At 36.3% G+C, this 16,956-nt stretch overlaps 1 protein-coding gene across 1 annotated transcript in view; it reads right to left on the bottom strand.

Annotated features, from left to right (window-relative positions):
* The window catches only part of LOC120526161 (mucin-2-like), a 120,002-nt gene that overhangs the window by 13,818 nt on the left and 89,228 nt on the right, over positions 1–16,956 (bottom strand). Inside the window, exons 43-46 of the mRNA XM_039749211.1 lie at positions 15,564–15,687; positions 14,688–14,896; positions 1,469–1,500; positions 932–1,109 (exon numbers count right to left, since the gene is read on the bottom strand). Coding sequence (XP_039605145.1) covers positions 932–1,109; positions 1,469–1,500; positions 14,688–14,896; positions 15,564–15,687 — 543 coding nt within the window. The remainder of the gene's footprint in view (positions 1–931; positions 1,110–1,468; positions 1,501–14,687; positions 14,897–15,563; positions 15,688–16,956) is intronic.

Below are 16,956 nucleotides of genomic sequence, written 5' to 3'. Positions count from 1 at the left end.
GGCCTACTACTACTACTACTAATAATAATAATAATAATTATTATTATTATTATTAAACATTTCCTCCCATATAAGTAACATTTCGCGGACTGCCTTCTTCCATCTCCGAAACATTTCTAGACTTCGTCCTGTTCTTACACAACACAGTACTGAAGTATTGGTTAATGCCTGAGTCACCTCAATTATAGATTACTGTAATGCTATTCTATCTGGCATCCCACAAAAATTTATCCATCGCTTACTAGTCCTACATCTTCAAAATTCTGCTACCAGGATAATAACCTGCAGTTCTAAATCCACTGAACACATTACACCGATTATCTCTCAGTTTCTGTGACTCCCTATTAACTACAGAATACAATACAATAATAACGCTCTTAACATTTAAAGCTCTCCACAACGTCACTGATCTCCTACAGATTGACACCCCTCTCGCTCACTCAGATTCTCATCTGCAGCTCTACTTTCTGTACCACACGTCACGTCATAGTGCTCCTGAACTCGGGAATTCTCTTCCGGCTCATATACGTCAGCTCGATTCAATAATATATTTTAAAACACCAAACTTACTGTTATCTGCTCGAACCAACACCGACTTACTATACTCGGCCGTCCAGCGGCGTCACTGTAGCAATCGAACATTCTTAGCCAATCATGCAATACTGTGTCCGTGTTTGCCACGTTATGTTCTAACTACAGAGGCAGAGTCCAATTGCATGGTTCTAACTTGTATTGAGTCGAGGTATTGACGCGAACACCATGCATCGTCACATACGGGGTATTGACGCGAACACGATACATACGGATACTATATAATTATATATAGGCCTAAGGATTTTATAAAATCTTCACTCTTCTTGCCAATTTAACTATAGCCTAAGGTATATTCAAATGAGTAAAATATTGCAAGTTGATCCTTGGCATGACTTACTGCAGATCAGTTCTGTGCAGCAAGGATTATCCACACTTGTCTCGTTGGAAAGCACAAAGCCTGGGTTATTGCAGTTGGGTTCTGGGATGACAGGGCATGAATGATCTACACACTTGACGGTCTTTGTGTCCTCATCACAAGTGCAGTCCTGGCAGTTGTATACAAATGTCTCTCCAAACTTGTGGAAACAAATGACAAATATTGATTTTAGTGTGACAGAAATTATTTTGTATGTGTTTCTTATGTATAAATATTATTTGTGAAATTTTCCATTGGATATCAAAACATAAGATCATGATTGTCTTTCAGGAAAGAGTATCTTGTTCTTTTCAGGCAGAAACTATCCTTATTGGATATAGCATGTTATGAACTTGTTTAGGAATAACAGGAGAGGACCTTGTTAGACTGATCTGTGAATTGCTGTCTGGAAAAGAGAAATCTTTTCTGAAATTTTTTACCACCCTGCCTTATACTAAATGCTATCTATGTATAGGCAAAATTTAGAGACATGAAATAAAATAATTGATTCATTCTTACCTCCCGAGGTTCGTTATCGGGATCAAGGCATCCTATGAGAAGAAGAAGAATGACACATTATTTTTAATAATATTTTAGAATCTTACCATTTTCTGGAGTTGTATTATCATGTAATAATTACAAGTAAACAAATGATTTTAGATATTATAAAAGAAAAACTACAAATCAAACATTACATATATCAGCATGGTGCACTGCTACAAGTCACCTGTAGCTCTTTTCTTTCAACTCATAATAAACTGACAATGTCCAAGCATCTGCTTTCTGTTCATTAATTTACTGTACTGATTTTTATTCTGCCTAGGTGGTTTCTTCATCATTCCAAGTCATGAAATTTTAATATTCAGATGTACAGAGCACATTAGTAACATATTTCTGCATTAGTGGGTGTTAGGAATTCATTAAGATCATTTGACTGATTTAATACACATAATTAATTGTTATTTTTTTAAATATTTCATATTGCCATTTTGGTTTTTTTTCCATTAGCTCTGCCGTTTTGCAGGTTGTATGCATTTCTCCTATCTTATTGTTTATTATAATAACCTCCATTGCCAGTTAAGTTATCCTGACAGGTTTTAAAAGCTGGTGACACACATCAGGTAGTCTTCAAAGGAAGACATTGAAATAAATAAGCAAGTGTTTGGAAAAGGCATATTGGGGTTTGGAAGCTCATTCACATATGACTTTGACGTCTGCATTTTGGTTTTGTGATTTGGCTTAACAATTCTTTATGTACCATCCTTAGTTAAGTCTGACTTTCCTCTTTCTAAAACCTTTAGGACTAGGTAGCACATCCACAGCTCAAAATAAAATAATTAACTGAACACAGTTTTATGAAAAAAATAATACTGTAAAAGGCTGATAAGTAGTTTTGCCTGATTCTTTAATAGACCTAATGAAACCAGACATGAATGAGCCCTTTAATAAAAAGATGCATAGAAATAAAACCCTACAGATACAGTAGCTTGGCAAAAACTGGGCTTGACTGTTTTGCTGTACATGATTTGAAAATATTTAGCAACGATAGACAAACAAGAAATATATTATGTGCCAAATTAGTACCACATTTTTAATAACTCTAAAGTAGTACATGGTGGCATAATCTGAAACTCAAATGAACCTATGTGTACGTACCACATTTCTTCACGCAGATGTCAGAGTTTGGACTGAACAAAGTGGTTCCATCTGGGCAAAAACATCCTTCTGTTGTCATGTTGCTAACATCCTTTGACCTGTAGACTGCTGTTTTTATTTTATTTTATTTTTCAATGTCCCTCAAGAAAAGACTTTCAGAACTCACCAGCAAGGCCCTATGTGATAGTTAAAAATGAATGTGGCTTGTGTTTGCAGTGAATAACTGAGTTTTTGGTATTTTGAGACATTTGACAAATTGCTTGTGATTTTGTCTTTTCTCTTCCTATATATTAAGACATGTTAGTAAGTAAAAACACACTTATTAGATTCACTCATCGATTTATCCTCTTGGTAACAAATATGAGATTGCATGGGAGACCACACATACTGTATAATGGCAGAATTTTATTGTTGTACTATTATAGAACTTACAAACTAGACTAAATATTAAATATAATTGCAATTACACTATTACTGTTATTCAAGTGAGAGGAAAAAGATGTGCTATGCTGAGTTAGCAGCTGAGATAGAACAGCAAGCTTGGAGAGCAATGGTCTACCCAGTGAAGGTTGGTTGTTGGGGTTTAATAGCAACATCCACTACTAGGCTGCCAAGGGATCTGGTAATCTATGGCCAAGTGCTACGCCGAACTATTAACAGGCAGCAGATGGAACTAGATGACTTGGACAACGGCACCTACTCTGTGAAAGCCACTGTTCTGCTAGTGTGCCATTCAAGACTAGTCTTATCTCTGTAGATATGGTGGTCATCTGATCCAAGAAAAAAGCAGAACTAATTGCAGAAAATGACACAATTCCATTCTGTATCAGTCTGGGCTGCTTGAGCTCAACAACAATCTCGAGGTAATACAGTAGCTACCTCTCAAGGGATGATATTGTAACAGATGCTGTGAATGGATCCACACCAATGCTATCGTAGGGTACCATGTAGGAAAGTGCTGATATCTACTCACTGTGGTATGTTGCCTCCAATGGTTTTATTTCTCTAAGCTTTACAGATCTTTTTTGATTGGCAAAACCCTTCTAGCAACCAAAATCACCACTGATGACCTGACAAAGACAAATAATTTGTCTCCTATCACACTAACATAATTATTGGCCTACTGAAGACTGCATTGCAGTGATATTCTTGCTGTGCTGTAGCAGCACTAGAAGTGTCCCAACTTCACTCTGGTTTCATCTAACCCGGTCAGCATCTTTTTATGTGTGGTATTCTTCTGTAATTATGAACAGACATGTAAATCTAATGGTTTGGATGTATGATTATTCTGATTTCTCCTGTCTGCTGGTTTTCATGGAAATGTAATGACTGCTTCTGAGTAAACCTATTTTTCCACTGTTTAGAGGCATTTATGGTAAACTAAATGATTACTCCAAACTATCCTGGTCTGTAAAAGTGTGAGTGCTTCTAAAAGTGTGATTTCATAAGTGGTCCCTGTCTTTTGCCTGATGCTGCTGAGATAGATCCCAATTGTGACATTGGATTAAGCAAGTTTATATACGTATGTTACATGTAGACACTCTGCACGTACCCTTTTCCTTAAAGAAAATGACAAGATTTGAAGAAAAGTCCTATGTGATTTCTTGTTTTTTTTTGTTTGCTATTCAGACATTACTTGGTAGGTGCTGCTGCAAAAATGTAAAACATTTAAAAAGGCAAAATTCTATTGACAAAGTAAACCTGCATTTTCATAAAAGTGGTAAAAAATTATTCTTGAGACAACACTGTTCAAAAGAACAACACTAACCGTTGTGTACAAGTGTCTTGTTCCACTGGTCCACAGGGCTTATATATTTTCATTGTAGGACAGGTGGATGCTGAAAAGGAAAAAGAAATTATATAACATATATATTATTATAAGAAAAAGCAAAAGTTTACAGGATTATACTGCTGTTGTACCCTGTCTCATCTTATTTTCAAAAAAAAAAAACTTCATGTTTGTTGAATTTAAAAGCTGTTGACATTATGAAGGATATATTCTTTAGTTTGTTAAAACTGATTTTATTGATTGTTAAAAAATACAAATTAAAAGTAATTTACCTGTGAATTTTTAATATATTCTTGCACCTCCAAATATCTTTCCTTTAGATGTTGCGGGTTAAATCAACTTATGACACGATTTAGTCCTCAATTTAAATAAGTTAACATGTGAGATTACCTACTGTAATTGTATAGTTAAGAGAGTGATGCCACCTCAAAAACATTATGATTTTAGTAAAATATTATACATACGACATCTGTTGTTGGTGAAATTTCTCCAGTACAAACAAACACCCATGCTGGAACACTCAATATCTGTGTCTGGCATTTGACAGCCATCAAAAATACAAGCGTTATAGTAAGGATCTGGAGACAGTAATTTGTGACAGTCTTCAAACACACTGTAAAGAAAACAGAATGTCATGCGGCCTTCTTTGAAATTATTTGAACTTTCACAGTTGCCCTAACTGTAGTGCTGCTAGTAAAGCAGACGTACAGCTTTAAATTTACAGTTAAGATAGAAGGTGTTTTACTAATACTAAAGATTTTACAAATCATTAGACTTGGATATAACACAAACCACACATAGACTAGAAATGTTACATAATTTTGCATAATTGATTATAAGAGACCTTTGTAGCCACATTATATCAGAGAATTAGCTACATTATGTCTTTGATTGATTAGGTAAAAAGTATAATCTAGAAGAGCTGAATATATCAAAGAATAAGTTTATAACAGACCTATACATATCAAAGATTTCGTTTAAATGGGATATCTAGATACGATACCTCAAAATGTGGTAAAAAAGTCACACAACACTGGTATGCCAGAAGATATAGAAATTGTCAAGAAATGAGTTATGAGCATGATTATGTATCTTAAATCATGAGATTAAATCAGAATTAATGAACAATGTGCAGGAAACACTAAGCTAAACCAGAAACCCGGAGCCTAACCAAATTAGATGTACAGGAGTGGGCCGGTAGTGTTAACTTAGCTACTGTATGTCAATCATTAAAGGCAGATGACACAGATATCACAAATTACAGATTGGTATGGAGCAGAATATTGCTAAAAAGAAACAATTCAAAGAAAATCTAAATTACAACAGCTTGTTTAGGGTAAGCTAGCATTCTTCATGGTCTGCTCTGTTAGCAAAGACTGCAGGAACGAAAGGAAGTTTAAAGTCTAAGTGTGCAAGGAGGTCTACCCAGGATTCCATATTCTAGGCCACAGGCTACCACATGTTTGTAAGGCATGGACCCCCACATTTTTGTATCACAAGGTCAGGGTCTCCCACTAATGTAAACATAATTCTATGAAGTGGAGCATACTGGCAACTGAACTTGAAGATCAAGATTGCAACTGAGATGAGAGCGAGCAGAAGTCAGTGACAGGCAAAAGTCAATATAAAAATACAAAAAAAGTAACAAATCAAAGTTAGCAAACCTTAAAACGTAAACCAAAAATCAAGTTTTAGAAAACCTCCCTAGGGCGTTCTAGCGCCAAAGGTTGATTATCAATAGCTAAATGCACCACAAAGATTCCCACAATTTTAAAATGTTTAAGAATTTTGACAGTTAATAGAGTGCCAGCATATTAAATACTGCTGCCATGATGACATCACACATCACACTTTTGGTAACCACAGGTAGCAACAGGGAGCCTTTATTAGCAACAATATGGACACAGCCTTTAAATAAATACACAAATATTAATGAACAAAATGGTAACCGAAACATTTTAAAAAAGGCAATAAAAAATAATAACTTTATCACAACAATATTATACATATGCAAATTTAGAGCAGAATTACATTATATACACATGGTTGGCCCCAAAATCAAGATGCCAAGAGTTGTATTGATGGAACATTCCTGAATATGAATTTGGCTCAGGGCAATTTTAGCCAGTATTCACTGAACAATAATTTTTGCCAGTACTGTATGTCATTTGCAAGACGTCATTACAAAGTGCTTGATCAGCACTAAGGCAAAATTTTAGGCACTTAGGAATCTAAAGTCAAATCCCTTCCAAGTGTATCTGATCATAACTTTGTCCACCTCTTTCTTTCCTACAAAAAGTAACACCTAAACTTTATTCACCCACAGGATCACCCAAAGGCTACTGTCTGTTGTTCATAATTTTTACTCAAATGAAGACAGGTGTTCACATATGAACAGACATATCCTGAAATGTTCAGATGATTCTGCCATTGTGAGTCTGTTATAAGATAAGGATGGCAGCCATGAACCTGTGGTTGATACGTTTGTTCAGTGGTGTGAGGATACTTTTTGTGGCTAAACATTCCTAAGACCAAGGATTTAGGTGTAGATTTTAGGTGCTCCCCTTCTTCCTCTCTCCCAACAATAATAAAAGGGGAGACTATGGTAATGGTGGAGCAATTCAAATATTTAATGACAAACATTGATAACAGAGAAACTTTTGATCTCAACACAGGTTGGTAGAATGCACTGATACATTGTGTTGCTGTACCCACCACACAACAAACCACCTCAGGATCCCAAATTAGGACCCAAGTGCAGCATCACATTAGTTCAAATATAATGTAACAGTTTGAAGAGAAGAAATTTGTAAGTAGGGGCAGACACGGCTATTCCATTGTTTTAACGTGCCTTTTAAATCCATTGTCATATTTTATTTTATATGTTGGTTTGGTATCCTCAACACCAAAAGTATAAACTATCTAAACAACATTGTAAAAAATAGCCAAAAAAATTCTTGGTTTGTAGCAGACTTCTGCCACTGAGCTTTATTATAAACAGAGTAGGAAGATGGTCAGCTCAGTTCTTTCAGACAGTAGCCATCCTCATTTTCTTAAATTTCACTTGTTTTCGTCAGGATGCAGATTTAGTTTCCCATGGGTAAACAGCAACAGATTTAACAACTCTTTAATTCCTAGAGCTATATACATTTTGAATTCTAGTAGTTCTGGAGATCCTGTGGAATGATGACTTCTTATTATCGTGTACTGTTAAAGATAATTACCCTTATGTGTAAAAATCTTGTGTTTGTTTTGATGATAACATTGGTTGCCAGATGTTGTGCCTTGACTTATTTTCTTGTATCTAAGTAACAGCATCTTATGTTTTTGTACTCCCCTGCTGCAAATTAATTTCCTTCTTGGATAATAAAGTCTTCATAACCTAACCTAACAGTTAATATATAAATAATAGAATGCAAAATTTTAACAATATGTATATTAAACAAATTTCACACCAAAAACAAAAAGTAAAGCCCCCTTTACACTGCACAACATTTCCAGGGATTTTCAGTTGTAGCCATGTACATAATCTTACCAATTCATGAATAGTTGGATGCACATCCAGGAGTGACCTCTATTGCTCTATGATTTGCAATCATAATATTAAACAAGTTACATGTGAAAAGAGTTGATAAACAATATATACTCACCAAGAAGTACAAGGCATACAATGTGAATAAAAGGAAAGATGTAAAATGGATGTGTTGGACTGTGTAAACAGACAAGAGGCTTGTCTGCCTAAAGTCTTATGTTTATTTTACCAAAAAAATATTGGAAAGCAAACAAAGGGGCGGCACGGGGGCACAGTGGTAGCGCTGCTGCCTTGCAGTAAGGAGACCTGGGTTCGCTTCCCGGGTCCTCCCTGCGTGGAGTGTGCATGTTCTCCCCGTGTCTGCGTGGGTTTCTTCCGGGTGCTCTGGTTTCCTCCCACAGACATGCAGGTTAGGTGCATTGGCGATCCTAAATTGTCCCTAGTGGGTGCTTGGTGTGTGGGTGTGGGTGTGTGCTGGCACCCTGCCTGTTGTTTGTTCCTGTCTTGCGCCCTGTGCTGGCTGGGATTGGCTATAGCAGACCCCCGTGACCCTGTATTAGGATATAACGAGTTGGATAATGATTGACTGACTGACGAACAAACAAAAAAAAGAGGCAAGATTAGGGCTGAATGCGACATACCAGGAAAAGATTCACACAGCCATTGTCACCATCAGGAAACATGTTAATTATCTGTCAAAAAGGGCAAGCTTTCACAGCACAACAGGAAAGTTGAACCTATGCTGAAAAGTTATGAGGCAGTGATGTAGTTTTATCTTTCCTTGAATATAATTTGACATCTTCAAGGGAAAAAGATCTGGCAACTACATTTGTCAAGTTGTGCAGTGTGATGCTGGCCTCAGAAACATCTTGCTTTTAGCTGCTGAGCTTTCTTTGGGGAATTTCAAAAATGGGAAAAATATTCTTTTTTGATTATATATGAGGGATATCTTATTTCCATTTGTCTGATTAATTTGTGGTTTGTTATAATGTTTTGTTTTCAAATAAATAAAATAGAAAAAAAAAAAGAAATGGAAAAATTAAAAAAGAAAAGACTGGGAAGATAAAAGAACTGAAATCCAGAGGTGACAGTTGTAATTGTCTGAAAATTATAAAAGAATTAAATTGAAACTTCATGCATAAGTTGACTGCTGTGCTAATTTGAGAACTAAGTTTGAGCATGAGTTTAGCTTCTATAGTTTAACCTTTATATATAACTTTAAACCCCTGTGAAGGAAGAAGAAATGAAAGATCAATGTGGCCATGGACAGGAGGAGTGAACCAATACACCATTGAACCAGGCAACATTGTTGCTTTCAATCCTATATTTCTTCTTAAATAAATGCTAAATATGTTTTCCAGAAATGGGTAATGTTAGTGGCTAAGTTACTGGCAACTAGATGGTTTTCAAATTAGCAAAGAAACTAAAAATAAATGAAGGCTGCAAATAATGTAGCTTCGTTGCAACTGAAAGTGCTTGGTTTGAATGGCGGCTCTGGGCAGCACACATAAAATACTCATTTCAAAGTATAACATATGGTTTGTCCCAATTCTCAAGTCCCAGTCTGGTGCTACAGCCTATTGAAAGCCTTGGCTGCCTTAAAAGATTCTGCTCCATTTTTTTTTTCTTCATCCTTTAACTTTGAGTTTCTTCAGATAAGCCTACACTTCTGTCATTCACTGTTTTCTTGGTTGTCCAACACTTCTGCTGCCTTGTGGGCTGGTATTTTTTAGTTTCTTAAGGGTTCTCTCACTATCTGGTCTTTCCATGTTTCCCAGCCTTCTGATTTTCACTTCCGTAACGAGATCTATGTTCTTACTTAGTTCTATGACTTTATTCTCTACCTTCATTTATGAACTCAAGTATCTTCCTCAGGATCTTTCCTTTTTAAGAAAGCAGTGTGTTTTCTTCACTTTTTGTTAACATCCAGCATCAGGACCCATACAGAAATACTGGTTTCATCATGACTTTATAAACCTGCACCTTTAGTTTTCTGGGAAACAGATTTGATTTTAATAGTCCTTGTAAAGCATAATAGAACTTCTTCTTTACTGCAGCTAGTCATGCTTTAATTACAGAATATACCATAGGCTTGATTCTAAATTGCTCATAAAAATGTAATGTATTCAGCCTGTCAAATCTGTTATTCCTCTAGTTCAATGTCTCTGTCCTACACTTTGTGCTTATCATACATTTTGTCCTGACTGAATTACAGACCTATTCTCTTATATTCATTATTAAGTACAACAGCTTTTTATTTCAGGTTATTTTAGGTTTCTAGTAATTAGAACAACATCATTGGCATAGCTAACACTTGTCATTCTATTATAAATATGGCCACCTGGATTTATATTTAGGTTCACCTCTGTAAACTCTACGTTTAGAGTATAAAGCACTGCTGACAGAACATGCTTTTACCCGAGTCCTTGATTAATGTGAAAATCCTTTGACAGCTGAGCTTGCATCCTTACTTTACTTTTACTCTCTTGTAGAGTCATGATTGTAAGGTCACTTTGTGTCTTTGGTATTCTGAAGTCTTACAACATCTTCATTATGCCTACTCTATCACATTGTCAAAGGCCAGTTTATAATTTATTAATAACTGAAACAAAGTTATTTTGGAATCCTGTATAGTTCTTGATATGAAAATGTGATCAGTGGTACTGTGATGTCAGAGTTGCTTGCAGCTGGCATACTCCTTGAACTCAGGATGTCAACAGTCATGAAACTGAGATGGACTGGGCAATGAGGACAGTCTCACACTGGAAGAGACGATACAAACAGTGCATTGTACAGTTTATTCAAGCAAAGTGTTCACAAAGTGCAGTACATTTTTATTAAATAAATAAATATTCCAGAAATAGTTCCATAAAAAACGTGTGCTCTTTTGCTAAGAATTAAATTCAATTAGATACGTTTCCATATGTTAAATTCCAAAAGTAAAATGCATTTAAGAACTGGGTTTCCTTTCATCCTCATACCCAGAGCCCAGTGTGACTTTCTCCCTCATCTCCCCTGTGAATCCTTTCTCCAGTTCTTGTCCTATCAACCTTCGCTGTCCGTCTTGACACTCAGAACTGGACCTCTATTTTCCACCCACAATTTTCGGTGATTACAGGGTCCCTAGGAGGCTGGAGTCAGAGCTGCAATGATTTTTTTTTACAAACTCTAACGGCTTGGACCCCCACAAACATCACCAAAGAGAGTTTCCTGAATCCAGGTTGGTAACTTCCAAAGGTTTCTTCTGCATATTTATTCAGCTTCCTTGTTAATACCTTGGCAAAAAACTTCGCATGCAACATTCAACGATGTTATTCCTCTGCAGTTATTAATGCGTTGGGTATATGATGCCCACCTTCCATCCTTGTAGGATTTGCTCACATTTTCAAACTTATTTAATTAGTTTGTTAATTTGTTTTGCTGTCTTTTGTCCACAATATTTCAAGAGCTCAGCTGCCATACCCTCTTCTCCAGGTGCTCTGTTGCATTTTACTGACTTATTGCTTCCTCTACTTCCTCAATTTTTGGTTTTTTGAAAGTGTTTTCTCCCCTCACTGTAACTTACTGTTGAGAAGAAATGATCAGCCCATCTTTCTAGATTCTTATGTTCCTGTCCAATATCATACCATTTTCATCTTTGCAAGTAGTTTTTCTTGGTTAGAAACTTTTCTTAAATTTTCTTATTCTTAAGTACAAGTTTCTGTTTTCTTTTTCTCTTCTCATTTCTTACATTTCCTCTAACCTTTCCATTTTCAACTCTCTCTTCTTCCCCCTAAATACTCTGTTTGCTTCTCTTCTGTTTATTAAATATTTCTCCATGCTATATCTTGATCTTCTTTGAATCATTTTTGATCTTGGGTTATTTCTTTCTTCTAATATTTTCTGGCATTCCTTATTCCACCACTCTTTCCTATTTTTTTCCTTTGCATATCCAATAGTTTCAACTGCAGTATTAACTATAATCTCCTTGAGCAAGTTCCACCTTTCTCCAGTTTTGATGTCACCACATTGGGTACCTGTGTCATTTAGATTTGACTTTAAAATACTGCTTATGGTTACAAAGACTTAAATAATCTCGCTCCATCCTATATTTCAGAATGTCTTCCACCATACACTCCAAATTGTAACCTTAGATCTTCAAATGAGTGTCTGGTTATACTTCCAAGAGCTAAACTTAAAAGAAGCAGTGAGGCAGCCTTCTGCTGTTTTGCACCTAAAATCTGGAATAGCCTGCCAATAGGAATTCGCCAGGTTGATACGGTGGAGCACTTTAAAAAAACAGCTAAAAACTCATTATTTTGACATGGCTTTCTCATAGCTTCATTTTAGTTTAATACTGATACTCTGTATATGCATTTAATTATCAATGTCATTCCTGGTGGCTCCATAATCCATACTAATCCATACGTTCACATGACCATCATCATCAAGTTCTTCCACATGTGAACTCTGAATACAATGAGGACTGATTGCGATGTCATTTATGTTAGGTAGAATACCTAGAGGGGGCTGGGTGGTCTTGTGGCCTGAAACCCCTGCAGATTTAATTTTCTTTCTCCAGCCATCTGGAGTTTTTTTTTTTGTTTGTTTTTTCTGTTCTCCCTGGCCATCGGACATTACTTTTATTCTATGTTAATTAATGTTTCTTAATTCTATTTTCTTATTTATTTTGTCTTTTTTCTCTTTCTTCATCATGTAAAGCACATTGAGCTACATCATTTGAATGAAAATGTGCTATATAAATAAATGTTGTTGTTGTTTTAAGAAATCCCATCTGATGCTAAAGCAGTAGAAGCTCACATTCTACTTTTGGGCTAAAATACTTTGACAATGAGATCAAGATGACTCAAGGCAAAAGTTTGCACTTCCTTGTTTTTGTCCAACCCAGCCCAGTATATGTCAACATACTATTATGAAATATTCCTGCACTGATTGATCCAAATTGCAAAAAGCATGTTTGAATTTTGACATCCACTACTTGGACCTTACAAAAACAGTTGCGTACTGTGGAAAATAAGTTTTATTTAGTTTTCATTTTGCAAACTAACCTTCTTTATTTTTACTTGTACGTATATTAAAAAATGGAAGAAGCTTTATTTTCCTTTAGTTTCCTTGAAAATCAGACCACTTCAGACATTTGTAGAACATTTTTTTATATCTTAACCAGTATGCGAGTGGGAGTGAGATGTGATTTTTGAGGGGCTCTCATGTTTTTGAAACAGATTACTTGTGGGAATTGCCTGACTGTTCCTGTGCTCACCAACTTTGTGGTGTCCTCTGTCACCTGTTCAGTCTTTCCCTAAGGCTTTGTGCCACTGTTATGGAAAACATCCTGTATTGTTCCTGTTCTAAAGTCACCTAATGACTACAGACCAGTGGCACTCATGTCTGACATCATGAAGACCTTTGAGAGGCTGTTTCTCAAAAGTGTTTTGCACTTATCTAGATGCTTCACAAAGTTGGCAGCACTGTGAGGAGTATGTTTTTTGATTTCTCCGGTGCCTTCAGTACCTTTCAGCCATCCCTGTTAAAGGGTAAACTCAGAGATATACAGGTGGATGAGCCTGTAGTGTCCTGGATAATAGACAACCTGTCAGGAGGAGCACAGTTTGTGAGACTCAAGGACTGTGTCTCTAATACAAATGTGCGCCATGCAAGGTACAGTCCTGTCTCTATTTCTCTTCACTCTAAGTACCTCAGACTATAAATATAACACCAGGTCATGTCACTTTCAAAAATTCTCAGATGACTCTCCTATTTTGGTGTGTATTGATAAAGGGGATGAGATAGAGTATAGGAGTCAGGTGAAGTTTGTTTCTTGGTGCAAAGAGAACTGTCTGCATGTTAACATCAGCAAAACCATGAATCTGGTTATTAACATTGGCTGCACCAAAGAGTGTCTATGTCCAGTCACAATTAAGGGAGTCAATGTTGAGATGGTGCAGTCCTACAAGCACTTGAAGGCCCACATCAATAACAGGTTGGACTGGTCTTGGAACACAGAGAAGCTATATAAGAAAGGGCAGAGCAGGCTGTTTTTCTTTAGGAGACTGCGTTCCTTTACTGTGGGAAGTGACATCCTTGACATCTTCTGTAACTCTGTGATGGCCAGTGCAGTTTTCTACAATGTGGTGTGCTGGACTTGTAACAAAGCAATCAGAGCTATTGGGCTCTTAAATGATTAATATTTGTCTTTCCAAATCAGACCTTAGCTTGTTTTTGTAAGTAAACTGAACTGCTCATTGCATGCATTTGAAGCACAACTTTGTGTATCCCTGTATGTATCTGATTATGTCAGCCCACAAAAATAAACTGGAGAGCACCCCTCAAGTGCAGAAATAAAAGCCCCCTTTACTCAGCATGCTAGAGCCTACCCCATACTGCTCTATACAGCTTACTTTATTTAATTATTTTTGGAACACTGTATTAATCCATGAGGGGATTATGATTATGTCTTTTCATATGACCTCTGCAGATCAGAGTGCAGGGTCAGCCTTCATTTATGACATACTTAGATTGAGAAATGTTAGACAAGAATATTTCACAATATTTTTATTTGCTAAGAAAGTAAGAGTTATTGATTAATAGGCAAGGCTTTAACATCTACTTTTAACATATGAAAAAAGTGACTAATTAGCAGCTGACATTAATAATATGAAGCGAAAGAACAATAAATAGAGATTTCATTCAGAAAACTAGTGCACGGTCAAAGTGACAAAATTCATTCTGGTGTTTATAGCGTTTTCAGGGAAACTCCTCACTTGCAGTTTTCGGAAGGTATCTCCGGGTTCTTGTTCTACTGAAGTCAGGCCCACAAGAAGTGGTGCGACAGTCGCATTTGTCCACGTAGATGTAATTATAAGGCTTAATGGTTCCATCGCTGCAGGCCAAACTGATGGTTTCATTGTGGGTCTTCACCTCCTGGCAGCAAGTGCATCTATGCTGCATGTTGGCTGCTGAGGCAGAGTATCTACAGGATGGAAATAAGAGCAATTAGAAGGCACTAACTAGGAATGGATGGCAAATGAACACACAGTTATGATCTACATAACAAACAAATCTTTATGGCTTACAGATTATGCACAATGGTCTGTTTAAAAGTAGAACTACAGCATCTACAGGCTAAATTTGTTGATGCATTTTTAGAAACACGTTTACAAGTTTATAAGAAAAGCCTTTCATTTTTTCCATTTGTAATTTACTTCATTATTATTTATTTGTTCTTTAGATACTTGCATGATTCACTATAAATATAAAAATTAAGATGTTTCATGTGGAGCTTGACTAAAGATTAATTCACACACGAATGGAAAAATACAGTTGTGTCTTTAGGTGTGAAGGGAAGGGTTTGTAAACTGTGTCTGATATAGAGCCACCCATAACTAAATATTTTCCATTCTTCTCCTTTCCACACCTATTCTTGATAAACTGTAGACAGCTTTTCTTTTAATGTACTTACAGCAGCCATGCTTGCCATCTACTGGTCAGAAAGACACATACACTGAACATATTATCCTCTAAGGAATTGTGCCCAGTGAAATAATTGTCACATTTTCAGATGATCTGCAAGTTCCTCAAGACCTAAAACAATATATCCAGACTCTTGACTGAAGTGTAAAGCAGAACAGGGTGCTTACTTGGAGTAGGTGTTACAGGCGCCCTCACAGAATGTTGTTTTAACGGGTTGTAAAGACTTGCATCCCCTATCAGTTATAAAGCTGGTAATTGTCTGAAGCTTGCAGGACTTGTTCTTCTCCAGACCTAAAAAAGGAAAAAAAATGGTTTAAATCATCAAACTATAATTTGTCTTTCTTTTTTGTTGGGAATGTTTGCTGTAGATGTAAATAATTATTGGTAACACTTCAGAGTACGGGCTTTAAGGGCTGCCTGTAGTACCACCTATTGGTCACTTATTGCTATCTAACAAAAAGGTCTTGTTATGTGCAGCAGAAGAAATGTGAGTAGCCCTATTGTGACCTTCAACTGTTTGTTGTTATGTACTGCATCTGTCTATTATACAGTACAACAGGCTAGCAATATTCTGAAGTATTACCAAATTGTTTTGCTGTAATATTATTTGGATTGTTACCTTTTTTTAAAATACATTTAAACTGAAAAGGCGTGCAAAGTGTTTTTAAGTACAGTATGTTGATAGATATAGTGTGTGGACAGGGACCCTAATATAAGCCATAATAGTGAAAAGACTGCAACATTTCTTTTATCCTTTGCAAATCAGTCAACAGTACAACTTAATCAGCACCACTCTGTATTGCCACATTGTAGAAGCGTCTATAGCCTTGCTGCAGCCATTTCTGTAGTATCTGGTCCTGTGTAAAATCACCAGAATTCTTCCTGGCATTAAGCTATCTTGTGTTCAGAATCTCTTTTTCTGCATTAGTACGTTCTGTCTTCTGGGTCACATAGATGGTAAAATTTTAATCAGGGAAGACTATGAATTGCCACTGATAACTAGTCGGCCTTCGGTTACCCTTAAGCACAGTAAATCGCCCTATTTGTGAGTGTGTTACTATTTAGTTGTACAGTGCAGTCATTCACTACCACTAAAATAATGTAAGAATAACGGTTAATGAAACAAGGTAGAGTAATTCCGTATTTATAGTACAGCACTGCACTTTACTCTGCTTTCTTCACCAAAAGTGATTTATAAGCATTAAGCATCTAGTCCCCTTACCAAGGTCTGAAAAATTTCCCTGTAAGTTTTTTTTACTTTCTCTTCAGTTCTACTTAACATATTGTGGTGGGAAATCCATTACCTGTCATTATTCAATTGATTCAAAACCTATCTGATAGTGTTATAATTATTTCATGCCTTGACATTCCACCATCTTGGTTTTTCATGGGCATGTCCTTATGGACCATGTTGTGATAGTATAATGGTCTGCATTGTGTACTTTCTGGTTGACCAAGATTCTGTATAAAAATTAAAAGACTTCTCGTGGTGTTAGTGTGTTTTTGACTTTGAAACATTTCTCATGCTTTCTCCCACTTGAATTCTGAGATTTTACATCA

Source organism: Polypterus senegalus, chromosome 1 (assembly GCF_016835505.1).
Source record: "Polypterus senegalus isolate Bchr_013 chromosome 1, ASM1683550v1, whole genome shotgun sequence".
Classification (NCBI taxonomy): Eukaryota; Metazoa; Chordata; class Cladistia; order Polypteriformes; family Polypteridae; genus Polypterus; species Polypterus senegalus.
The sequence above is the reverse complement of the archived record's forward strand: the minus strand, read 5'-3'. Positions and strand labels throughout refer to the sequence as shown.